This window comes from Equus quagga, chromosome 14 (assembly GCF_021613505.1).
Source record: "Equus quagga isolate Etosha38 chromosome 14, UCLA_HA_Equagga_1.0, whole genome shotgun sequence".
Lineage (NCBI taxonomy): Eukaryota > Metazoa > Chordata > Mammalia > Perissodactyla > Equidae > Equus > Equus quagga.
Window position 1 is genome coordinate 15245115 of NC_060280.1, and position 26026 is coordinate 15271140.

General features: G+C 39.3%; 2 protein-coding genes across 4 annotated transcripts in view; both read left to right on the forward strand.

Moving 5' to 3' along the window:
- Positions 1-821: 821 nt before the first annotated feature.
- On the forward strand, positions 822-13141 carry PSMA1 (proteasome 20S subunit alpha 1). Its single transcript, XM_046638452.1, has 10 exons — positions 822-942; positions 2212-2256; positions 2518-2619; positions 2740-2843; positions 5031-5119; positions 5726-5796; positions 5913-6042; positions 7669-7748; positions 11345-11455; positions 12770-13141. The coding sequence occupies exons 1-10, from the start codon at positions 940-942 to the stop codon at positions 12824-12826; spliced, it is 792 nt and encodes a 263-aa protein (XP_046494408.1). The 5' UTR covers positions 822-939; the 3' UTR covers positions 12827-13141.
- An 8720-nt stretch (positions 13142-21861) lies between these two features.
- The window catches only part of COPB1 (COPI coat complex subunit beta 1), a 31015-nt gene continuing 26850 nt past the window's right edge, over positions 21862-26026 (forward strand). Inside the window, exons 1-2 of one of the 3 annotated variants that reach the window (XM_046685695.1) lie at positions 21862-22009; positions 22741-22891. In XM_046685695.1, coding sequence (XP_046541651.1) covers positions 22801-22891 — 91 coding nt within the window. In that variant the 5' untranslated portion in view covers positions 21862-22009; positions 22741-22800. Of the gene's footprint in view, positions 22084-22740; positions 22892-26026 lie in introns of all 3 variants that reach the window. The other 2 variants (XM_046685694.1, XM_046685696.1) reach the window with 2 other exon arrangements.

Genomic DNA, 26026 nt, shown 5'->3' on the forward strand with positions numbered 1-26026 from the left:
CTCTTACCTGAGTCTAGGTACTCATCCTTTCTTCTTTACAAAGAAAATAAGTCACTGGCAGTAGGTAGATGTTAGGTTGGCAGCTGTTTGCAGACTTGTCCTAATCTAGTTCATTTGGGGACTTACTAAAAGATGCTCTCAAAAGAGAAAATACGTGTTTCGGAAGAAAATGTCCATTTTTTTCCTTAGTAGCCTAATGTATCAGGCATCGTGCTTGGTTATGAGGGCACAGAAAGACATTAGTGCCTTCAAAGAGTTCAAAGTCTGGTGGAGGAAAACCAATAACTGTGATAGTGATCAATGACAGCAAAGCCTTGAAAGATGAGTTCTCCAGGGAGTGGGGAAAAGGATTCCAAAGTAGGAAGAAGAGCATGTGCACAAAAAAAAAAATACTCGAGGAAGAGTATGGCTGACACACAGAAACGGACCATTTTTTTGTGGCTCTTCCTGCGGTCTCGTTCCTCTCACAGTCACACAACATCCCATTCTCTGTGGACGCTGAATGAGAGGTTGAACGGCACACTCCATCATCCAGAGTCGCAGCTGTCGTCTCGAGCGATTTCAGGTGCATCCGGCCAAGCCAGAGAAAAACTGGCGGGAATCTGCAACACACGGGTAACTTCTCTGAGGATCCAAAAGGGCGACTTGATGGTGGCCGCTCCGCAGCTCTTAGCTCCCGCCAGCACTCCCGGCCCAAGTTTCCCAGCCAATCGCAGTTCCTCCATCTTCCGAGGCCCCGCCCACTGCCTAGCCTGCGGAGGGCTCTGAGGGCGGGGAAGCGGCGAAAGCCTATCGATATCTCTGAAGTAGATTGCTCAGACCTGCGCCGCCGCCGTCAAAGCCCCGCAGACTTCTCAGTAGATCGCCGAGCGGTAGTGTCGGCAGCGCTCCTTGATCCGCAGCTTTGCAGGAGGCGGCAGTCAGGCCCGCGCCGGAACCATGGTGCGTCGGGTCCGGAGCCCAGGCAGGGTGGGGGCAGAGGTCGGCTGATTGGGGGATAGCCAGCCGTCTCTCTTGTCATCTTTACAGCGCCTCGAGGCCACGGGGCCTGGGAACCTCAGCCAGCGGGAGGGTTTCGGCAGTGATTCAGCATCTCCGGCCTGGCCGGAGAGGGGCGGTCGGTAGTCGGTGCGGCCTTTCCCCGGGCTTGTTTCGTTTTCCGCCGGGCCTCGGACGCTACGTCCTTGGTCTACTAGCCGGGTTCGTTCCTTCAGTGGAGTACATTCCCAGCGGTCCAGAGTGACCCCTCGTGCTCAGTGTGGGAGAGAGGGGAGTAGAGGCCTCCCTGCACTGCCAGGTGCAGACTTGACCCCAGGGTTTGGGTTCCTGGACCGCGTCCGTTTACCTGGTGCTTTCGTCTGATATCTCTCTCCTCTAGAGTTCGATCAAAAGAGGCCTTTTTCAGTCGCTGTCCAGTCATCTGGTTTTACAGATGACTAAACCGAGGCTGAGAGAAGCAATGGAATCAGGGTTACAATCTAGGGCTCACGGCTTCCTGTCCTGTGTCTACCTTTCCGGCACTCAGCCTTCTCGCCCCCATGATCAGTCTCCCAAGTACTGTTTTAGTACCGCCACTAAAGCAGTAATGGGTCTGTCCTGTAGTATTTGTGTCCATCTCTACCTTCCTGAGGACATTCTTGTGTTTATTCATTCAATGTGGATCTTTATACGTACAAGGCACTGTTTTAAGTGCAGTGAGAGTTCAGACATAAATCAGACATGTCCCTAATCATGGTATAAGGTAGAAGGGGACATGGAGATAAAGAACTGGTGAGAGTATGTGTTGGATTTTGGGAGAAAAGCTGGAGAAGACTTCAAGAGATAGGCATTTGGGCTAGTTTAAGGAAAAAGAATGCTTTTGACCATTTTTTAGGGCCCAGTATAAGGGAAGGGCATAAGCAAAGGACAGTTGGCACATATGAACTGTAGTAATTGAAAGAACCCAAAGGGAGGGCAATGGACAGTGGTAAAATTGGAACTTGGGAAGATAGGTACTATCTAGATCTGTCCCCCTCCCTCACTAGCTTATGGTAAATGTAGAATTGGCTTGCAGCTGAATACAGTAGTAATCTTCCAGTGAAGTTGTGGTAAGAGCATTGCATTAATGTTGAATGGAAGCAGATGGGAGAACATTTTATAATGATAGAGTTTGCCAAGATTTGGGATTTGTAATGTTCTTATATCAATAGGTCTTTTTTCTTTTAATTTCAGTTTCGCAACCAGTATGACAATGATGTCACTGTTTGGAGCCCTCAGGTACAGTACTGTTTTATACTATTTCTGGGAAGTGGTTTTTGGTAGCTGCAATGTGTTTATAAACTCAGGACGTTGTAGGCTGTGAGACAATGGAATATAATAATTTTAGACATTCCTGGAACCTAAGTTTATCATTAAAGTAAGTTTCCTAGTTAAAAAAAATCGTAACTGAGCTCACCAGAGATTTAGGAACTTTAATTTTAAATATATAGAAGCGTATTATAAGATGACTCTAAGATGTGTGATTTTTTTTCTCTTTAGGGCAGGATTCATCAAATTGAATATGCAATGGAAGCTGTCAAACAAGGTTCGGCCACAGTCGGTCTGAAATCAAAAACTCATGCAGTGTTGGTTGCATTGAAGGTAAGTAAAGCAATAAATATATCTGCCTCCTTTAGGAAACAGAACTATCAAACATAAGGTTCACTGTATAGATAATAAAATTGTAAACTTGTTTTTATGTTTCATGATGTCTCTATTTAGAGAGCACAGTCAGAGCTTGCAGCTCATCAGAAAAAAATTCTCCATGTTGACAACCATATTGGTATCTCAATTGCGGGACTTACTGCTGATGCTAGACTGCTATGGTGAGTATGATCACGAAAAATAAAAGAAACATCCCTTTGATTCATAATTGATTGCATTTCTAGAAAAGATCCAGATAAGATATTTTAGGAAGTTATCTGCCAGAGTGTTTATGAGTTAAGATTGTGGGGGCTGGCCCCGTGGCGCAGCAGTTAAGTTCACACGTTCCGCTTCTCAGTGGCCCAGGGTTCGCGGGTTCGGATCCTGGATGCGGACATGGCACCACTTGGCAAAAAGCCATGCTGTGGTAGGCATCCCACATATACAATAGAGGAAGATGGACATGGATGTTAGCTCAGGGCCAGTCTTCCTCAGCAAAAAGAGGAGGATTGGCAGTAGTTAGCTCAGGGCTAATCTTCCTCAAAAAAAAAAAAAAAGACTGTGAATACCTTAGTGGATTTGGGCTCACTTACTAAGTATTCCATTTCTTGATCCCTGTCATACTAGCTAATAGAATAAACCGTATTAATATTAATACTTTTGAGAAGTCACTGAATAATGTGATACTTGTTAACTCAGTGTATATTGTTTGAGACAATGTTATGCCTGTGAAGAGCTTGACACTTTTGTCTGGTTCCTAGGATCAGCCAAACTACCCTTGCTTTCTTTGATATGCCAGTATTTCTTAGACGTTTACTTTTTGTAGAGCTCAGTACACTAGATACTGCAAGGTGTACAAAGATGAATCAGACATAGATCTTCTCTTCTAGGAACTCAAAATCTAGTAATATATCTATAACATAAGGTAAAAAGTGGAGAGTAACAGGCAGATTTCCATGAGAAGCGAGAGGAGATAGAGATTATTTCTGGTTGAGAGGCATTGTGTAAATGAAGAACTGGGGCTTTGAAATCACATAGGTTGAGTTTAGTTCCCACTTTTACCACTTGGTATCTGAGATTGGGCTAATTACTTAAACTCTCAAATTCTTTTAGTATTTTCTTTTTCAGGGTTATTGTTGAATAGCCTAGCATGTAGAGCACTTAACACAGTGCCTTTCAGGTAATATGTGCTTGTGTGGCTGGGAGGTGGGAGCTAGTTGCCAAAACTAATCTCTTAAGTCTGTGATTTAATTAGGGAAGAAAGACTATGAGCATGAAGAGAAAGTAATAATGTTAAGAGTTTCAAGTTATCCAGTGAGCCCCCTGCTCTCTTAGGTCAGCAGAATAGTGGCAGCATTATTGTTTCTGTCTGTTCTTAAAAATGTAAAATATGTTACATTGTCAAACATTTTATGTAACCCAATCTATCTAAAATATTGCCATGTCAACATGTAATCAAAATAAAAACCTTACTAATGAGATATTTTATACATTGTTTTTTGTACTAAGTCTTTGAAATTTCATGTGTATTTTGTGCTTATGGTACATCTCAGTTCGGACTAGCCACTTTTTAAGTGCTCAGTAGTCACACGTGATTAGTACCTGCCATACTGGGCAGTGCAGTTTAGACAGCCTTAGGAAACGGACTTAAATAAAATTCCTGAACAAATAAATAGCTTGGTTCCTGCAGTCAACAGTTGATCATCAGATGTGACATACACATAAACTGGAGAAAGCAACGTGGAAAGAAAGGCGCATATCCATTTCTTATTTATCCTCTTGGCTTTAATAGTTAGGCATGAATTCCCTCTTTTCCAGTGTTCTCTTTGCTCGAATCTTGTCAGGTGTAACAGCGAGACTCAGCAGTCCAGTGACCAACACCTCTCTGGAGTGCTGCTTGCGGATAGAAGTAACATGGGCAGGAACACGTCACAGGGTCTTACTGTGGATTCTGTGTCTTGCAGTTGCTCTATTGGAGGAATTTTAGTCAGCTTTCAAGAAAAAAGCAAAGTAGTTATGTTTTTGCTGGTTCAAGACCTAGGATTAAGATATCTTAATATCTTAAGGGGAAGGATAAGAGAAGAGAGAGAGTTTTATTTCTTTTGCTCAGCCTTCTCTAGTCTATAAAGTGCTCTGAGACAAAGATTATCTAGAGCTAAAGAATATTTTAGACTTTTTTTAAAAACCTCCGGTGACCCCAGAGTTTGGTATAAAAATGCATCCTCGTGGCCTTGTCTTTCTGGTTCCCTCATACAGATGTAATCCATGTAAATGTCTGGAAGAAAGCAAAAAGAAATCAAACTACTTTATTTAGATTGGAATAACTCTCTGTGATTTGCAATTACTAATTTTTCTTGTTTCTTTTTTAGTAATTTTATGCGCCAGGAGTGTTTGGATTCCAGATTTGTGTTTGACAGACCTCTTCCTGTGTCTCGTCTTGTATCTCTAATTGGAAGCAGTATCCTTTTTATGTTAGCATTGGTGGACATGAACTTTAGAGGGTTTTGATACTTAATCCCTATGTTACTTATTAGGAATATGATAATACTTAACATAGGTAAGATTGTGAAAACTTTAACATCAGTCACTTTTTAATAACAGATTGTTTAAAATTTAGAAGAGTGTGGGAAGTTTTTCTATGGAAGAATAGGTTCTAAATAAGGAATTGGGTTACTTTTTCATCAGCCCTTATAAGCAATTGATATTTTCCAGACATAGATAAGCCCAATTTCAGGAAAACTATCCAAGCATCATTTTTAGAAGAGATTTAAAAGTTTTTTATTGGTAGTTCTAGATGTCCCCCAAAATCCCTGACCCTGACATCCAAAACAAATGAGGTTTTTTTACATGGAAGGGGATCATTTTGCTAGTGCTCGTTCTTGGGTTTGGTGAATAGTCAAACATTTTTTAATACTAGGCCAAGAAATATTGCCATGTTATTTTCTTCTTCCTGTGGTGGATTATGCAGCAATTAAGAAACCAGAACTCTTTGTTAATAATGTTTAATTTGAAATAAAGATACTGCTTTATTGCTTGTTAGAACAGGCTCTTTAACTGGTTTAAGAGACCCAGATACCAACGCAACGGTACGGCCGGAGACCATACGGTGTTGGGCTGCTTATTGCTGGTTATGATGTAAGTTCATAGAGTATTGTTATATTTTAATGATTTTTAAAAACTGACTAGAAATTTTCTAATTTTTAACTCAACCAAAGTCAAGAATTACGTAGTGTGGTTTTTTTTCTTTGTAGGATATGGGCCCTCACATTTTCCAGACCTGTCCATCTGCTAACTATTTTGACTGCAGAGCTATGTCCATTGGAGCCCGTTCTCAATCAGCTCGTACTTACTTGGAGAGACATATGTCTGAGTTTATGGAGTGTAAGTGATACATATATTTTTTTGCCCCCTCCAGTCTTTACATAGTGAATAAACACAGTGTTCTATCTGAAGAAAACTATCTGCCATACAGAGTTTTTTAAAAAAAATCAAGCCCATGAAGTGTTTGTTATTTCTGTCACACATACTGGTTTTTACCCCTTCTGGCTACCACAGTAGTTTCAATCACTAGTAGAACTTTTTCAGAATACAATTATGTGTCCCCAACCTTGAAGGTTCTTGATTCAGTTGGTCTGAAGTATGCCCCAGCCAGAGTTGAGAACCACTGTACTAGCTACCACTTGTAAGTTTTGTTTACAGCGTTCAATTTCTTATGATTCTGTTCTTATTTTTAGTCAAACAGACTTCTCTGCATTGAGTAGTCCATAAACAAGTAAGAAGTTGATGTAGCTGTGGGAAAGGAAGATGTAAGATGTGATGATAGGGCAAGTTTTCAAGTGCTTTGCTTATGCAAGGGTCTTAGATTTTAACATATACTTTTTATGCATCTTTTGAGGTCGTCGTGTGGTTTTTTTCCCCTTCATTCTATTGTGGTGTATTGCGTTGATTGACTTTTTTTCTTCTTCTCCCATTTTATTTTTTTGGTGAGGAAGACTGGCCCTGAGCCAACATCTGTTGCTAATCTTTCTCTTTTTACTTGAAGAAGATTATCCCTGAGCTAACATCTGTGCCAGTCTTCCTCTATTTTGTATGTGGGATGCCACCACAGCATGGCTTGATGAGCCACGTGTAGGTTCATGCCTGAGATTCAAACTGGCAAACCTGGAGCGGCCAAAGCACAGCACATAAACTTAACCACTATGCCAATGGGCCAGCCCCTTGATTGGCTTTTTAATGTTAAACCAGCGTTACATTCCTGGGATAAATCCCTCTTGGTCATAGTGTATAATATAAATTATATATAAATGTTTATATAAACATATAAATGTCCCTGGAATTTTGTTGAGGTTTTCTTTGTGTCTATTCATAAGTGGTATTGATCTATAGTTTTATTTTCTTGTAATTTCTTTGTCTAGTTTCGATAGCATGGTAATACAGGCCATACAGAAAGAGTTGGAGACTCCTTTTATAAAGGGCAAAAACAGCAACTAGCATTCCACAGAATACGTTCTATAAAACTTTGAGCTGTATCATTTGTGAATCAGGTATTTGATTAACTTAGCATAGGAAAAAGTCAAATTTAGTAATAAAAATCATGTATCCTCTCATTAAATAAAATAGAAGCCAGCAATGTTCTTGATTATTATTAAAAGATTGTATGGGGACCAGCCCCCTGGCATAGTGGTTGAGTTCAGCATGCCCTGCTTTGGCAGCCCAGGGTTCGTGGGTTCAGATCCCAGGCACGGACCTACACCACTCATCAGCCATGCTCTGGTAGTGACCCACAGACAAAATAGAAGAAGATTGGCACAGATGTTAGCTCAAGGCTAACGTTCCTCAAGAAAAAAAAAAAGATTATATAGCTAAACATTAAACTTTTGGCTATTTTTATTATGATGTATTTAGTATGTGACTAAAACCATGATTTCACACTATTAGACCTGACAGATAAAAGAAGCCTAGCATAAAGATGAAATTAAGAAATAATTGTTAATTTATTACACTTAGGCAATTTGGATGAATTGGTTAAGCATGGTCTGCGTGCCTTACGAGAGACACTTCCTGCAGAACAGGACCTAACTACAAAGGTAAATACCACCTTTTCCAATTGTAGATATTAGCATTTCAGTTTAATCACTTGTTGCATAAATGTAGTAGTGGAGTGTATACTTAGAATTCTTCAATTTGGGAGATGATTGCCTTGGCTTATTGTTTTCTGTAAGCTGTTTACTAAGTGACCAGATTTTGAAGTGATTTTTGAACATTTCTTTTTGGTAAAAGCAATAAAACCAGTAAGTCTGATATACAGTATCCTTTATTTCTTCAGCAGATAGGAATATCTTTGTGTTGTTAATTCAGTTAACATGTACTTATATTGAGCACCTATGACTGGGCAGGCATTGGCATTGAGAATATAGTAAACACAGCAAACATCTTCGCCTTCGTGGAACATACATCCAAGTGGGGAGAAGTAGACAATATATCCATAAGTAAATTATATAGTGTATTAGAAGGTGATAAATGCTGTAGAAAAAATAAAATAGGTTAAGAGGAGAAAGAATGACCAACTGGGTGTAGGAAGGAGGTGTGGTGGGTGTAGTTTAAAACAGAATGATCAGGGATGTCCTCGCTGAGAAAGTGAAAGAGGAAAAGACTTAAAGGAGGTGAGTGAGTGAGGCATGCAGGTGTCTAGAGCAAGATTATTCCAGGGTATAGAAATGCAAGGGCCCTGAGTCCAGAACGTTCCTAGCATTCAGAGCAAGGAGGCCAGGAAGTAGTGTTGGAATCAATGATCAAGAGGAAGAGAAGGAATGAAGTCAGAGGTAATGGAGGCCAGATTGTGCATGTCCTAGAAACTATGGTAGGTACTTTGGATTTCACTCTGAGTGGGCTGTTAGATTTTGAGCAGAGGAATAACTATGATTTCATTTAGGTTTTAACCATTTTATTTATTTATTTGTAAAGATTGACACCTGAGCTAAATCTGTTGGCAGTCTTTTTTCTTCTTCTTCTCCCCAAAGCCCCCCAGTATATAGTTGTATATTCTAATTGTAGGTCCTTCTGGTTGTGCTATGTGGGACGCCACCTCAGCATGACCTGATGAGTGGTGCCATGTCTGCACCCAGGATCCGAACCTGTAAAACCCTGGGTTGCTGAAGTGGAGTGCATGAACTTAACCACTCGGCCATGGGGCCAGCTCCTGATTTAGGTTTTAAAGGAGTCATTCTGGTTGCCATTTTGAGAATAGATTGTAGTAGGCATGGGTAGAAATAGTTTTAAGGCTGGTACAGTAATTCAGGTGAGAGATTGTGGTGGCTGGAGCAGAGTCACACAAGTGGAGATGATGAGAAGTGGTTCAGTTTTGGGTATGTTTTGAAATTAGAGCCAAAAAGATTTGATAGCAAATTGGTTGTGAGGGTGCCAGAAAAAAAAGGGGGAAGTATATCTTCAGGGGTTTTGGCCTGATAAAGAAAGGGAGAGATTTATGATTTACTGAGATGAATAAGACAGTTGGAGGGACAGGTTTTGGAGTAGGGGTTGTGGAGGAAGATCAGGCAGTTAGTTTAGGACGTAGAAAATTTGAAGTGCCTGTTGTTTGTCCATTTAACAATAAAGAGTAAGCAGTTATCAGATGTGCAGCCCCTGGCGTTTGGTGGAGAATGGTCTAGCCTAGAGTTACAGATTTTGGAGTCTTTCTGTAGAAATGGCTCTAGAGACTGGACTGGATGAGATTGCTAAAGGAATGAAATAGTTAGGAGGTTTGAGGACTGGGCCAAGGGCACCTTTAGAGATTGGGAGATGAGTAGATATCAGCAAAAAGGACTGAGAAAGATGGCCAGGGAGGTAGGAGGAAAACTCGGAAAGTGAGGCATCCTTAAAAGCGAATGAAGAAACTATTTCAAGGAGGAGGGAATGAAAAATTCTCTTAGATCAAGGAAGATGTGGATTAAGAGTTAACCATTAGATTAGCAAGTATGTCACTGGGGCCTTGACCAGACAATCTTAATGGAATGGTGGGGCAAAGGCCTGATAGGAATGGAATCAGGAGAAACTGGGAGAAGAGGGATTGGCAGCTGCTCTTTGGAGGAAATTTTCTGTTGTGGGTCCAGAGAAATGGAGTGGTGACTGAAAGAGAACATAGTGAAAAAAGAGTTTTTTGTTGTTTTGGTTTTTTGAAGGGGGAGAAATTAGGGACCGGCCCTGTGGCCGAGTGGTTGGGTTCGTGTGCTCTGCTTCGGCAGCCTGGGGTTTTGCCAGTTCAGGTTCTGGGCGCGGATGTGATGCCACTCGTTGGGCCATGCTGGGGTGGCGTCCCACATGCCATGGCTAGAAGGACCCACAACTAAAAGTATACAACTATGTACCGGGGGGCTTTGGGAGAAAAAAGAAAAATTAAAAAAACTCTTAAAATGAGAGAAATTATAGCATGTTTGCTGCATGGTTATGAAAATAATCTAGTATAAAGGAATCATTTATGTAGGAGAAATATGAGAAAAACTGCTGGACTGATGTCCTTGAACAGTATACAGGTGGAAAGACAGGGCTTAGGGAAGAAATTGGACTGTTCATTCACCGTACGGGAAAGGAGAGAATCTAGGGACATAGATACAGGAAAGAGTGGATACTGTGGGAGCTTGTAAATGTTCTCTTCTAATTAGCTTCTATTTTCTCGGTGAAATAGGAGCAAGGTTTTCAGCTGCAAGGAGAATGGGGATGTTACAAAGAGTTGTTGAGGAAAAGGGGAGATTGAATGATCTAGGGACCTCTGTAATACAATGCAGGAATTATTGTGGGCCTCCTTGAGCTTCATGATCATTAAAGTGAGATCAGTCAGCATATTATAAATCCATTTTGATAACAGTGATTGGATAATTATTACTTAATACATATGTGAAGACTTATTACCTACGTAATCTTTTTTAAACAATTTTTCCTGTTATAAAAATAATAAATATTCTTTAAAAAAATTAGGAAAGTATGTTGTTTTTATTTGATTAAAATACCTATAATGCCATCACTCCAAGATGACTATGTTTTAAATTTTAGGTATAAAGTTAACTTGACATTTATAATTTGGAAAAGTTTGTTCAGGTATCTGGCTTTCTGATTTCATATTTTTATTGAATCATACAGAATGGCCTGTATATCCTTATGCCTCAAGTTTTCACTAAACTTTTAATCTTACAGGAGTTATTTTGCACTGGTAAGCATTTGTTGAACATTTTAAGAATTGCTCTTTAATTTTTCCATGTAGAGCATAGTTCCAAGCCCCCATCAAATGTAACTCTTTAGAACCCCAAATTTATTCTGTTTCCTTGCCAAGAAGCATCGTGTCTTAGACAAGAAACAACTTTGATTGTCTCTTAGGAGTTAAGCTTGCTTCCTAGCTGAGTGGTCTGCGTCCTCTCTCTGGTCTGCAGCACGCTCCCATTATGAGCCAAGTTGCAAATTGCTAGGTGACATAGACCTTTGAGGTTACTCAAGGTTCTCAAAAGTGAATATTAAATCTACAAATTATAAGGATGTACTAGTTTTCTTACCTTTTCTCTACACTTAAGTATTTTTTGAGTCTTATTCACATGCTATATAAATTTTTATTCAGATTTTTTCACCCAACATTTTGTCATAAGCATTTTCCAACCTAAATTCTCTTGATTTTTTATTTTTACCTTTTTCCCCTCAGAATGTTTCCATTGGAATTGTTGGTAAAGACTTGGAGTTTACAATTTATGATGATGATGATGTGTCTCCATTCCTGGAAGGTCTTGAAGAAAGACCACAGAGAAAGACACAGGTATGTAACTGCTCATAACACAAGAGGCTTTAGTTCTGTTGTAAACTGCTGTTCCCTCCACAACTGTGTAAACCTACCATTTTTGTCTGTATTATTGAGATAGGATCGTAATTCAAATGGCAGGAGGAAAACTAAGAACCTACTAAAGTAAAATGCTCAAGGAGCAGTGATCTCCATAAACACAAAAAGGGTTGATGATTTGGTTATCTATTGCTATTTCCCACAATTCTCTGGGTTGACTGGGGCTCAGCTGGATGGTTCTTTTGCTGATCTCACTTGGAGTCTCTCAAACGGTGCAGTCAGTTGAGGAGGTGGGGCTGGAACGTCCAAGATGGCTTTACTCACATGTCTTTACTCACACTTTCTAGGTATCTTAGAGGGGCAGCTAGAAGGCTGGGACCTCTGTCCATGTAGTCTTAGGGCCTCTCCTTGACCAGGGCCTCTCTAGCACGGTAGCAGAACTCTTACAAAAGTTTAAAAGCTCAAAAGTGAAAGCTGCCAGGCATTCTTAAGGCTGAGGCCCAAGACTGGCACAGCATCACTCTTGCACGTTCTATTAGTTGAAGCAAGTCATAGGGCCAACCAAGATTTTGTAGGAGTAGGGACTCAGAGAAAGTTTGTTGGAGAACCAGCTTTGGCAACTAACTTGGCTCTTCAAATAGTGAGAAAAGGATCAAGAAATCTTGGTGAATCTTAGGCTAAATACTGGTCTTTTTATTTGGGTGTTTAGAATACACATTTGCTATTTAAAGATGTTTATTTGATAGCTGTGTAATTGAAAATAAAGTGTCCTGTATAGAAATTTCTTCTACAGCATGAATTTTTTTTCCAACTTGAAAGGGATATTGTTGATACTATTTGGAGGAGCAAGATTTGCATTATTTAAACTGATTTTGGTAAGGCCCAGTACTGTTGGGAAGACTGTAGTGCAGTGCCATGCAGCTGGTTTGTTTGATTGTATTTTTGCTGTGTTTATTAGTGCTAAAGAGGAAAAGAATGTCTAAAATGTGCCAATTGTATTTTAAGGCTAGTAGTAGTAATAAAAGCAAGGCCTGTATTCTTGTGCAAGACAAAGTGTGATAAAATGCTGGAATTGTTCAGTGATGCTTAGGTTTTCAGAACTGTAAAATTATATCTATTCAAAAAAACCTTTTTTCAGAAATTTTAACAGGACAATGAACTAAAATTGAGTGTCCAGAATATCTCCTAACCCCTTTTTCTCATAGATTTTTTTATAACATAACATTTGTGATTAGAAGTATATGTTGGTCACGTGTTCTTTGTACATATTTTCTTTTTTCTTCCCCTCTTAAGCCTGCTCAACCTGCTGATGAACCTGCAGAAAAGGCTGATGAACCAATGGAACATTAAGTGATAAACCACTCCATATGTGTATTATCAAATCTGTAAGAATGCAGGAACATGTAGTGATGACAATAATCTATACTTTGAAACAAAAGATGCAGACTGGTGGAATGGTATGTTTTAGGAATCAGTCCAGATGTGAGTTTTTTCCAAGCAACTTCAATGAAACCACATAATGGGATGCATTTTTCTTTGAAAGGGTCTATATAATCATTTTCTAGGACGTATAGTTATCTGTACTAATGTTTTTATATGAAGAACATAGTGTCTTTGTGGTTTTAAAGACAACTGTGAAATAAAATTGTTTTACCTGCTGGTGTATTGGGATTTTGTTTGTTTTTTTAAGTAGCTTCAACTGTAAATAGTAATCTGAGATTACAGCTGGTCATTTGTCTCGTTTGCCAAATTAAATTTCCTTACTTTTAGTCATAGGGAAAAATATTACCTGTTATCTATCACAGTCTTATACTGGTTCCCCAATGTATGAACTGGCTGCATGAGATCCATGGAGATTTGGTTCAGAATACAAATTTCAGGGTTCAACCCTAGAGATTCTGATTAAAACCTAAGAAACCACCACTTCCCAACAATAGTAGCAGCAAGTTAACATATGGACAGTTTTTCTTTCCAACCAGCAGATGGCAGTAGTGATAGCTCCTGTCTCAGTGTAGGGAACTTTTGCAAAAATAACAAAAGGGAAATTTTAATCCCAAACCGTTGTTTCCTCTTATCCTGCCCAGCCCCATTCCAGCATAATCTTTAGGCTGCCTCCCATTATGCGTATGAGCTGTGCACACAGATATTGCAGAACAATCTTTATCTTAGACCATGCAAAATGAGATTAGAGGGAATCTGGTTTAAAAAACAAAACCTTTAATCCAAAATTTTGCTGCTAAGAAGCCTATAGAAATTATTTTATTTTCTAAGATTCTTATCTTTCTAGAGGGGAGACTTTCATTTATAGATAGGGAACTTGGATTTAGACCTAATTCTATAGTCAGCTGCTGTTGGCTTTGGGTGAGTTACTTCACCCTGTTTTAAGGAAATCCTTTGGAGAATTATTGTGAAGGTTAAATGGGAAAATTTATGTGAAAACACCTTGTACACTATAAAATTCATAAAATGTTAGTTTAATTTTTTTTCCAGGTTGCCCAAAACTTTAAAAGCCTTAGTAGGTTTTGGGGCCAGCTCTATGGCCAAGTGGTTAAGTTCGCGCACTCTGCTGCAGCGGCCCAGGGTTCACTGGTTCAGATCCTGGGCGCGGACATGGCACCGCTCATCGGGCCACGCTGAGGAGGCATCCCACATGCCACAACTAGAAGGACCCGCAACTAAAATATACAACTGTGTACCAGGGGATTTGGGGAGAAAAAGCAAAAAAAAAAAAAAGCTTTAGTAGGTTTAAATCTTTCTTTGACTTGTTGAAGGGAGAGTGGTAAGAGATACCAGCAAACTTGTTGAGAGAAAAACCTCTAACTAAATGCTAAATGCAGAAATGTGAGCTATTGGTCTCCACTCTAGAAGTATCCTCAAGAGACTGCCATTTGAGCTTGGGACAAGGCCACAAGTACTGTGTGACCATTTGACCTACAATGGAGTTGCATCAAGCACACGTTAACTTTCACACACACAAAACAGTGAATGAGAGGGAGTCCTCCCACCTGCCTTCAGACTCAATGGGTGTGTTGTCTGGAGGAGGGAGCATAAGTGGGAAATTTCATAATCTGCTTTTCAGGCAGGTCTGTCTTCCCCTGTGCCTTTCATTGTGTGAGCCTCTGTCATTGTTGAGTGATTCTCTTGTTTAAAAATGGCGTGTGCATGTGTCTCATATTTATTGTTGATGCCTTCAAGTTGATTCTGACTCCTGGCAACCCTGTGTACAGCAGAGGTGACACCTCACCGATCTTTTTGCGCCATCCTCTCACCTTCCAGTGCTATATTAGATAATGCTTCTCTGCTATTCACAGGGTTTCATGGCCAATTTTTTTGGAAGTAGGCGCCCAGGTCCTTCTAAGTAGTCTATCCTAGTCTAGAAGCGCCACTTAAACCTGTGCACCCTGGGTGACCCTGCTGGTATTTGAAATACTGGTGGCATAGCTTTCAGCACCACAGCAACATGCAGCTGCCACAGTATGACAACTGACAGATGGGTGGTATGGCTCCCTGATGGGCTGTAGCGGTAAAAGCACCAAATCTTTTTTTTTTTTAATTGAGGTTATGATAGTTTACAACATTGTGAAATTTCAGTTGTACATTATCATTTGTCAATCATCTTATAGGTGCACCAATTCACCCTTAGTGCCCACCCTCCACTCCCCTTCCCCCTGGTAACCGCTAATCTGTTCTCTTTGTCCGTGTGTTTGTTTATCTTCCACATATGAGTGGAATCATAGAGAGTTTGTCTTTCTCTATCTGGCTTATTTCACTTAACATAATACCCTCAAGGTCCATCCAGGTTGTTGTGAATGGGACGATTTTATCGTTTTTTGTGGCTGAGTAGTGTTCCATTGTATATATACACCATATCTTCTTTATCCAATCATCAGTCAATGGGCACTTAGGTTGCTTCCATGTCTTGGCTATTGTGAATAATGCTGCAGTGAACACAGGGGTACATGAGTCTCTTTGAATTGCTGATTTCAAGTTCTTTAGGTAGATAGCCAGTAGTGGGATAGCTGGGTCATATGGTAGTTCTATTTTTAATTTTTTTGAGGAATCTCTGTACTGTTTTCCATAGTGGCTGCACCAGTTTGCATTCCCACCAGCAGTGTACGAGGGTTCCTTTTTCTCCACAACCTCTCCAACATTTGTTATTTTTTGTCTTGGTTATTATAGCAATTCTAATGGGTATAAGGTGATATCTTAGTGTAGTTTTGATTTGCATTTCCCTGATGATCAGTGATGATGAGCATCTTTTCATGTGCCTATTGGCCATGTGTATATCTTCTTTGGAGAAATGTCTGTTCACATCCCTTGCCCATTTTTTGATTGGGTTGTTTGATTTTTTGTTGTTGTGTTAATTCTTTATATATTACAAAGATTAACCCTTTGTCAGATATATAATTTGCAAATATTTTTCCCAGTTGGTGGGTTGTCTTTTCATTTCAATCCTGTTTTCCCTTGCCTTGTAGAAGCTCTTTAATCTGATGAAGTCCCACTCGTTTGTTCTTTCTGTTGTTTCCCTTGTGTGAGAAGACATGGTGTCAGAAAAGATCCTTTTAAGACTGATGTCAAAGAGTGTACTGCCTATATTTTCTTCTAGAAGTCTTATGGTTTCAGGTCTTACTTTTAAGTTTTTGATCCATTTTGAGTTTATTTTTGTGAATGGTGTGAGAGAATGTCTATTTTCATTCTTTTACATGTGGCTGTCCAGTTTTCCCAACACCATTTATTGAAGAGACTTTCCTTTCTCCATTGTATGTCCTCAGCTCCTTTGTCGAAGATTAGCTGTGTGTAGATGTGTGGTTTTAATTCTGGGCTTTCACTTCTGTTCCATTGATCTGTCTGCCTATTTTTGCACCAGTACCATGCTGTTTTGATTACTATAGCTTTGTAGTATATTTCGAAGTCAGGAATTGTGATGCCTCCAGATTTGTTCTTTTTTTCTCAGGATTGCCTTAGCAATTCTGGGTCTTTAATTGCTCCATATGAATTTTAGGATTCTTTATTCTGTTTTTGTGAAGAATGTCATTAGGATTCTGATTGGGATTGCATTGAATCTGTAGATTGTTTTAGGCAGTATGGACATTTTAACTATGTTTGTTCTTCCAATCCATGTGCATAGGATGTCTTTCCATCTCTTTATGTTGTCATGTTTCTTTCAGGAAAGTCTTGTAGTTTTCATTGTATAGGTCTTTCACTTCCTTGGTTAAATTGATGCCAAGATATTTTGTTGTTGTTGTTGCAATTGTGAATGGGATTGTGTTCTTCAGTTCTCTTTCTGTTAGTTCGTTATTAGAGTATAGAAATGCAACTGGTTTATGTAAGTTGATTTTGTACCCTGCAACTTTGCTGTAGTTGTTGATTACTTCTAGTAGCTTTCCAATGCATTTTTTAGGGTTTTCTATATATAAGGTCATGTAGTCTGCAAACAGGAAGAGTTTCACTTCTTCATTGCCTATTTGGATTCCTTTTATTTATTTTTCTTGCCTAATTGCTGTGGCCAAAACCTCCAGTATTATGTTGAATAGGAGTAGTGGGAGTGGGCACCCTTGTCTTGTTCCTGTTCTCAGAGGGATGGCTTTCAGTTTTTGCCCATTGAGTATGATGTTGGCTGTGAGTTTGTCATATATGGCCTTTATTATGTTGAAGTACTTTCCTTCTATACCTATTTGATTGAGAGTTTTTATCATAAATGAATGTTGGATCTTGTTGAATGCTCTCTCTGTGTCTATTGAGATGATCGTCTGTTTTTTTTTCCCTCATTTTGTTAATGTGGTGTATCACATTGATTGACTTGTGGCTGTTGAACCATCCCTGTGTCCCTGGTATAAATCCCACTTAACCATGGTGTATGATCTTTTTAATGTATTGCTGTATTTTGTTTGCTGATATTTTGTTGAGGATTTTTGCATCTATGTTCATCAGTGATACTGGCCTGTAGTTTTCCTTCTTTGTGTTATCCTTGTCTAGTTTTGGTATTAGGGTGATGTTGGCCTCATAGAATGTGTTAGGAAGTGCTCCATCTTCTTCAATTTTCTGGAGTAATTTGAGAAGGATAGGTATTAAATCTTCTTTGAATGTTTGGTAGAATTCTCCAGAGAAGCCATCTGGTCCTGGACTTTTATTTTGGGTGAGGTTTTTGATTACTGTTTCAATCTCTTTACTTGCGATTGGTCTATTCAGATTCTCTATTTCTTCTTTTTTTTTTCTTTTGAGGAAGATTAGCCCTGAGCTAACTACTGCCAATCCTCCTCTTTTTGCTGAGGAAGACTGACCCTGAGCTAACATCCATGCCCATCTTCCTCTACTTTATACGTAGGACGCCTACCACAGCATGGCTTTTGCCAAGCGGTGCCATATCTGCACCCGGGATCCAAACCGGCAAACCCTGGGCCGCTGAGAAGCAGAACATATGAACTTAACTGCTGTGCCACTGGGCTGGCCCCTCTCTATTTCTTCTTGATTCAGTTTTGGGAGGTTGTAAGTGTCTAAGAATTTATCCATTTATTCTAGGTTGTCCAATTTGTTGGTGTATAGCTTTTCATAGTATTATAATCTTTTGTATTTTTGTGGTATCTGTTGTAATTTCTTCTCTTTCATTTCTGATTTTATTTATTTGAGTCTTCTCTCTTTTTTTCTTAGTGAGCCAGGCTAAGTGTTTGTCAATTTTGCTTATTTTCTCAAAGAATCAGCTCTTTATTTCATTGATCCTTTCTACTTATTTTTTGGTTTAAATTTCATTTATTTCTGCATATTTTAGTTGTGAGTCCTTCTAGTTGTGGCATGTAGGACGCCGCCTCAGCATGGCTTGATGAGCGGTGCCATGTCCATATCCAGGATCCAAACCTGCGAAACCCTGGGCCACTGAAGCGGAGCAGGCGAACTTAACCACTTGGCCACGGGGCTGGCCCCCCTTGTTGACTTTCCGTCTGGATGATCTATCCATTGGTGTTAGTGGGGTGTTGAGCTCCCTTATTATTATATTGTTGTTGATATCTCCTTTTAGTTTTGTTAATAATTGCTTTACGTCCTTTGGTGCTCCTGCGTTGGGTGCATGTATATTTATAAGTGTTATGTCTTCTTGGTGGAGTGTCCCTTTTATCATTATATACTGCCCCTCCTTGTGTCTCTTTACCTGTTTTGTCTTGAAGTCTACTTTGTCTGATATAAGTATGGCGACACCTGCTTTCTTATGTTCACTGTTAGCTTGGAGTATCATTTTCCATCCCTTTACTCTGAGTCTGTGTTTGTCTTTGGGGCTGAGGTGTGTTTCCTGGAGGTGGCATATTGTTAGGTCTTGTTTTTTAATCCATCTGGCCGCTCTGTGTCTTTTGATTGGAGAATTCAATCTATTTACATTTAGAGTGATTATTGAAATGTGGGGGCCTAATGCTGCCATTTTGTCACTTGTTTTCCTGTTCTGCCTTTCTTTTGTTTCTCGTCCCATGTATTTTGGACTACCAATTCAGTTAGGTAGTTTTCTATGCTGGTTTTCTTAGTTTTCTCCTTATTTGTAGTTTGTGTCTCTGTTCTAATTATTTGTTTAATGGTTACCATGTGGTTTGTATAAAATATCTCATAGATGAGATTGTCCATTTTCTGATAGCAGAGCGCCAGATCTTACCCACTAGACCACCAGGGCTGGCTATCATTTTTGTGTCTGTTTCTTAAGTGTAAACCAGTTACTTGGTTGGCACTCAGCTGAAAAAAAACAACCAGTGATCTGTATTGTAATTTTGGGCAATTTTAGTAATTTTTTCAATATGTGATTTTAGTCATATACTCTGACTTTAGAACTTAAAATCCAATCCAACCCCAATAAGATTCAACCCCACTGTCTGTGCAGAGTTCATTCTGATGTCTTTTCATGCCATTTTGTCTAGTGTATTATGCTCTTATTCCATTTAGTCTGTGTTAAATAAAATTCCTAATAATTTCCTCTCATGAAACCTATCACTTTGATATAAAGATAATATTCAATTCACATGGAATTTGTTAGGCATCTGTATGTGCATCTTTCAAGAACTTGTATGGTCAAAAATAAACGGCAGTAAAGTAGGTGACAGGATTCAGGTTCTAGTCCCAGCTTTTTCAGTGTTTAACCATTTTGTGATTTGGGGGCAAGTCCCTATTCTCTAGGCATTGATTTCCTGGACACTTAAGTTTTTATGACTCTTGGTATATGACAAAGTCCTTGCTCTCAAGTAACTTATAATTTTAAGAGCTTTCAAGTGATATAATTACATGGAAAAGTAAAAATAAGTCCTAAAACAAAATGCATGTTATAACAAGTCAGGAAGAATTAGGCTATATTTGGTCCTATATTTGGTCCATTCAACAAACTCTGTATTTTAAGAATATATAACAATATATATATACTGCCAATGACCTAAAATGAGATTTTATAAAACACATTACATTGTCTTGCCTTTTCATATTTAGTAGTTTTCTTAATGACTCAGTCATGATAAGCCTCCAATTTTATTCTGTAACACAATGAACCTCCAGGGCAACTGAAGTGGGTATGGTTAGTCCTACACCATGGTTGCCCTGAGCTGCTGAGCTTTCATTGCTAAGTCTAGTTTTTATGCTTCTTTGGGCCTCATTTCATGCCAATAGATTGTCATTTCTTAATAAGCTGGCTTGGAAACTAGATAATTGTAATTATTAAAATTCCATGTTAAAAATGAATACACAGAAATAGAACAACCTGTTGTACACACATTTTGGGTTGATCTCAAGGGAATTATGCTGAGTGAAAAAGAGCCAACCTCAAAAGGTTTACATTGTATAATTCATTTATATTACATCCTTGAAATGACAAAATTATAGAAATGAGAACAGGTTAGCTTCCAGGAGTTAAGGAGGGAAGTGCCTATGACTATAAAAGGATAGCAGGAGGAAGGGCTGGCCCCGTGGCAAAGTGGTTAAGTTCGCACGCTCCGCTGCAGGCGGCCCAGTGTTTCGTTGGTTCGAATCCTGGGCGCAGACATGGCACTGCTCATCAAACCATGCTGAGGCAGTGTCCCACATGCCACAACTAGAAGGACCCACAACGAAGAATATACAACTATGTACTGGGAGGCTTTGGGGAGAAAAAGGAAAAAAATAAAATCTTTAAAAAAAAAAAAGGATAGCAGGAGGGATCCTTGTAATGGAATTGTTCTGTATCTTGACTGGCAGAGATCATATGAATCTAAACATGGTAAAATTGCCTAGAACTAAAAACAAGTGCATGTGACCGGTGACATCTGAATAAGGACAAGTGAATAATATCAATGTCAATTTCCTGGATTTGATATTGTACTATAATTATGCAAGATGTCAGCATTGGACAAAACTGATGCAGAGTATTTGGGATCTCTGTATTTATGTCACTCTATAATTATCTCAAGATAATGGTTTTTAAAACATTAATACACAGGATTTGAGGAGCACTCTTAGAAAGTGCTATAAACACGTGGCCTTTGCAATGTATTTTGGTTGCTCAAAGAATTTATTTTCATTTTTTGCTCCATGGTTCCAAAAAGAAGAAATCTCAAAACAGCTAGATTCTAGACAGATGAGGCACTATTTATGTTCTGTCTCCCCAAGATGAACCTGTTAATAAGGGAAGGTTCTGTCAGACCTCTTTGTATTCACAATATTTTGCTCAAGACCTCGAAATTTTTTTGATTAATAATTGGCAGGAAAAGAACTTTTTTCAGCGGGGGGTGGGATATGGAACCTCCAATGGGCTAAACCGAAGATGCTATGGTTGATTGTAGCTTTAACAATTAGGTCTTTGGAGATAGGTGAAATCCTTTAAAAGTCACTGTCGATCTCCCTTTATGCATAAAAAGTTTTTAACCTACCGGGTACTGAGAAAGGATCATGAAAGGGACCATTACTAAATAAAGACCAGAAATCATACCAGCGCGACTTCAGTGTTCAGACAGCTCCAGCCTAACTGCAGAAGCAGAGATTCAGACTATTGCAGATGATAAGAACTGAAATAGATCTTCATATAATCTAGCGTCCCTTACTAGAAGAACTGAAGTTACTTTCCCAGTTTATTAGTGAGTGAGCTAGAAAAGGACTTCCGGCTCCCAGCCTAGCGCTCTTTTCCACTGGACCACGCAGCCCTATAAGATGTGTCTTCCCTCTCTCCAAGTACTTCCTCCCCTTGGCTGTTTTAATTCTCGGAAGAAGAAAAAAATTTCTAGGTAGCGTTTAAATGGTCACAGCGCTTAATTCACGCTTGCAGGAAAAACTTAATAAACCTGTGTTTCCAGTCCCCTCTGTCGCCTAAACCAGGCGGACGAGAGAAGCGGAAGAAACTTGCAGGATCTGTTTGCAGTGCGCAACCGCAGGACGGAGAAGGCATGTCCTCTCTGAGTTGCCGTAGGTGCTAGGTGGCTGCGGCCTGGGTCGTCCGCCAGCCCCTTCCACGTCAGCCGAGGACTCTGCGGAGCGCCGCTGTTGCTGCGGGTCGGAGCTGGGGTAGACGGTATCGCCGTTGTCCCAGCCGCTGCCCCTCGGAGCCAGGTAGCGGGCTACGAGCCCCTCATCCCGGAGGCGTGGTGAGCTGGGCAGAGTCGGAGGAACTGGCTATCCTGCAGGAAGATACGGGAAGGGAACGAGTAGGCCGCTGGCGTCCGGGCCTGGTGGAGTGGAACGGGGGGCTGGGACGCTCTGGACCGGACTCCGCATCCCGGCCTGCGTCTTGGCGAGGGGTCTTCTCCCTCCTAGGCCCCCGGGGCTCGCCACTCCAGGCCCGGGCCTGCTTTGCAGGAGGAAAGGGACGAGGAAGGGGCGTGGGGGTGCAGCGCACTGATCGAGGGACGCAAGTAACAGAGTCGAGTCCCACCGGCGGACGCGATGGAGCGCTGTAATTTTATCGGGGTGTTCGTGCACAGGGTCTCCTGAGCAGTCCAGATTGTGTGTTATGCTAAAAAATCATTTCTGTAACATGGTGGGGTGGGGCTTGGGGACTGTCACTGTATTGTGGGCCTATGCTGCAGTACAGCACTCTAAACTCTGGGCGGGGTTGTGAGGTGGGAGCTAATATGCCTTAGGCCGAGCCTGGCAAGTGTGGTTTTTGTTATAATAGGCTTTATTTTTATGGGATACACTATAGACTGAATCTCTCCTAATACTTTAAAACTCATAAGACAAACTGAATGAACTTTAGACAGTAAAGATCACCATAATTACTGGTTGTGTTTCTGTTTTTTGGTTTTTTACTTGTAATGGTATCCTTGTATTTATTTTTCTAGGTTTTCTGGCATCTGTCATCCTTAAATCTTGTATCCAGGGTTGATTTATAACCGGAAACCATGACGGCTGCTGAGAATGTGTGCTATACGTTAATTAATGTGCCAATGGATTCAGAACCACCATCTGAAATTAGCTTGAAAAATGATCTGGGTAAACTTTGATAATATTTTGAAAATTTTAAATGGAAAAAGCATAAAAAACTCATTTGCATTTCAAGATCTTTATAATTAGAAATGCTTAGTTTGTGTCTAAGTATTTTTTTCTAGGATTTCTTCAATAGACCTTTTGTCTTATGAAAAATGAAAACTTGCTACCCTTAGACTTACGGGTTTTTTGGAAATAAAACAACATCTCAGTTTAACTTAGAAATGTAATAGTTTAGTTGTTTGATATTCTTCAAAATAACATAATGTCTTATGTAGTTTAATACATTATGCTTAAACGTGGCTGACAATTCTCTGTAAGTAACAGATTGAGAATGTGTATTTGAATGTCTTAGTTCCTTTGTGCTAACTTCATGTTACTTAGCTTGTGAAACTAAAAGAGCTTTGTTCTTTTGGGTTCACCACCTGTTGAACAGATGAAGTCAACACTGGAATACATATGTGTTTTCCAGAAAGGTTTAAGCTTTTCATTTTTAAACTATTTATGCAAATAAGAAAACAAGTACATTTCTTAATTCTAACAGTGTTTACTGTGTCTCCTTTTTTGTGAATGATTCTGTCAAAAAAATTTATCTTGGGGCTGGCCCCGTGGCCGAGTGGTTCAGTTCGCGCGCTCCGCTGCAGGCGGCCCAGAGTTTCGTTGGTTCGAATCCTGGGCGCGGACATGGCACTGCTCATCAAACCACGCTGAGGCAGCGTCCCACATACCACAACTAGAAGAACCCACAACGAAGAATATACAACTATGTACTGGGGGCTTTGGGGAGAAAAAGGAAAAAATAAAATCTTTAAAAAAAAAAAAAAATTTATCTTAAGTAATGCAATTCCAAAGTAAGGATTCTTGTTTAATTGAACTGCTAAAAATAAGTTTACCTTAAACTGATAACTACTGTTTAAAATAGAGTGAAAATTATATTTCCAGTCTCTAGTTTGCAGTTTGAAAGGAGACAGTATTTTACTTGCATATTCCCACCTCTTAATCAGCAGTAATGGAATACCTCCTGATTACTTAATAGTAGGTTTCTCATGAGGGCTTTTTTTGGAGAAGGAAAAGAAACCATCTTTTGTGGCATTTAAACTGATGCCCCGTATATACGAAAGCCACATATATTTCCTTTTGTTCCCCATATTTCTGTAAGATAGTAGAATTAGAGTGCAAATTAATGAATAAACTTTTGTTGCTGTTTTTTTCTTACAATTTAAAACTTTCATTTTTAGATCCCCCCCCCCCCCCAAAATGCTTAAAGTTACCACTAGGAAGGTAAAGAACAAAACCTGTCCTTGATTGTTACCAAACTCTTTTCTTCACTCCCTTCCCCTTACCAATAAATAAATAAGTAGTCTTGAATTTTGTGTATGTTTTTTACTTTATCTCAAAAGACTTGAGATGAGAAAAAGTTTAGAAGTAGTTTCCAATTTGAGTAACAAATATTTTTTGTTCCATGAAATATTGAGTTGCTTTACGTACATGTTTCTTTTTATCGCTGGGTACGAGCTCTGATGACTATACATTCCCTGAAGTAGGAAGTACCTAATGTATTTTGGTGAATTGAATTGATATTTGAAATTTTCCAAATTTTTGGTAGTGCTAGTAGAGGAAAATAAGTTCTGAAAATTTTGAATATATGGAAAGAAGCATCTTTCACCTCAATTCGAATTGTTGGAATAAATGGAAATCAGGGTTGCAAGGGGCTTGGAATATAAATGGTGTAGTTTTTTTTTTACAAGTTTGCTGTTAAACTACTTTTAACACTTTTTAACCTTTAGTTCCAAGTGGAGTTTTATCCTGCTAAACTTTTAGGATTTGCTAATTTGTGAAAAGTAGCCAAAAACTGAAACAAAAGAAGCCAAGCATTACTGTGATATAATTTTATGCCTTGTGGATTTTGTATCCTTTACTCTATCAAACAGATTAGAAAAGAAAAAAACTTTAAAAAAACGTTCAGAAAGGAAGCCTTGGGACAAAGGGAGGAAAACCTGTTTAGGCTCAGTGAAAGCAACTTTAGCCACTTAGAACTTTGCCTAATCTGTCTTACTTGCATAGTTATTGCTATCAGTTACTGTCATCTCTCCTGAAGCTTTGTTTTTTGTCATCCTCACAGACTTAAAAACTGAAGGTTTACCCAGATTGAGACTCACTTCATCTTTCACCTTTATTTCTTGATTTGTTATGGCACACACCAGATTTTTTTCATATGTGGCAGGAAATAGAATGCTCTGAAGCAGGCAGAGATTCATGAGAAGTTAGTCTGTTTTAAACAAAAGCATTGACCCTTGTGGGATAAATTTGGCAATAACTCTCCCGGTGTTCTCAGTCGAAATACTGAGAATATTCTCTTATTCTGCAACACGTTAGAATATCATGCCAACCTTGTAATAGATGTATAGCCTTCAGGGGCTAGAAAGAACTTTTGATTTACCTCGTACAGTTTTTCTGAAGCTTAAATCCTTCCTGTAACTCTACCAACTGGTCTTTCAGTCTCTCTTTCTTTGGCAACAACAAGGAACTCTTCTAATTGTTGGAAGTTTATTTCTAGTTCTACTCTTTTTTCTCATGATATCTCTAAGATTATTAAAGACTTTTGTCATCCCTCTTTGTCCTCCCCTCTCCTAGATTTGTTTATTTTTGTAATCTAAATGATTATAGTAGCAGTGTGCCTGTCTCTTATTTCTGCCTTTGAATGTTGGCTCCAAAAGATTTTTCCCATAAATTCTTCAGTGTGCAGTGATAATGATGTGAACTTATAGATTGTTTTGCATAAAACACTTTATAGAGGGTGTTTTTTAGGCTAAGTAACAATAAACTAGCATCTTATGTGTCAGTGTATGTAATTCTAAATAATGGCTACTAATCTAGTACATTTTACTTTTATTCCAATTTCTTAGATAATTTGTTAAGAAAGATTCTAAAGTTTTATAGCTTGTAGAAATATGATGGAATTTTGGAATTAATCTAGTATATTAGTTCCCAACTTTTTTGACTTTGAGGATCTCCCTAATGTTGAAAACATGTCAGTCCTCCCCTGCCCTCCCCCCAATAATAGTAGTTGTAACTTTCATTGAGAAAATACACACTGACCAAAAGCTACTTTGAATTCTGAAGCACTTAACAGCATCTGTT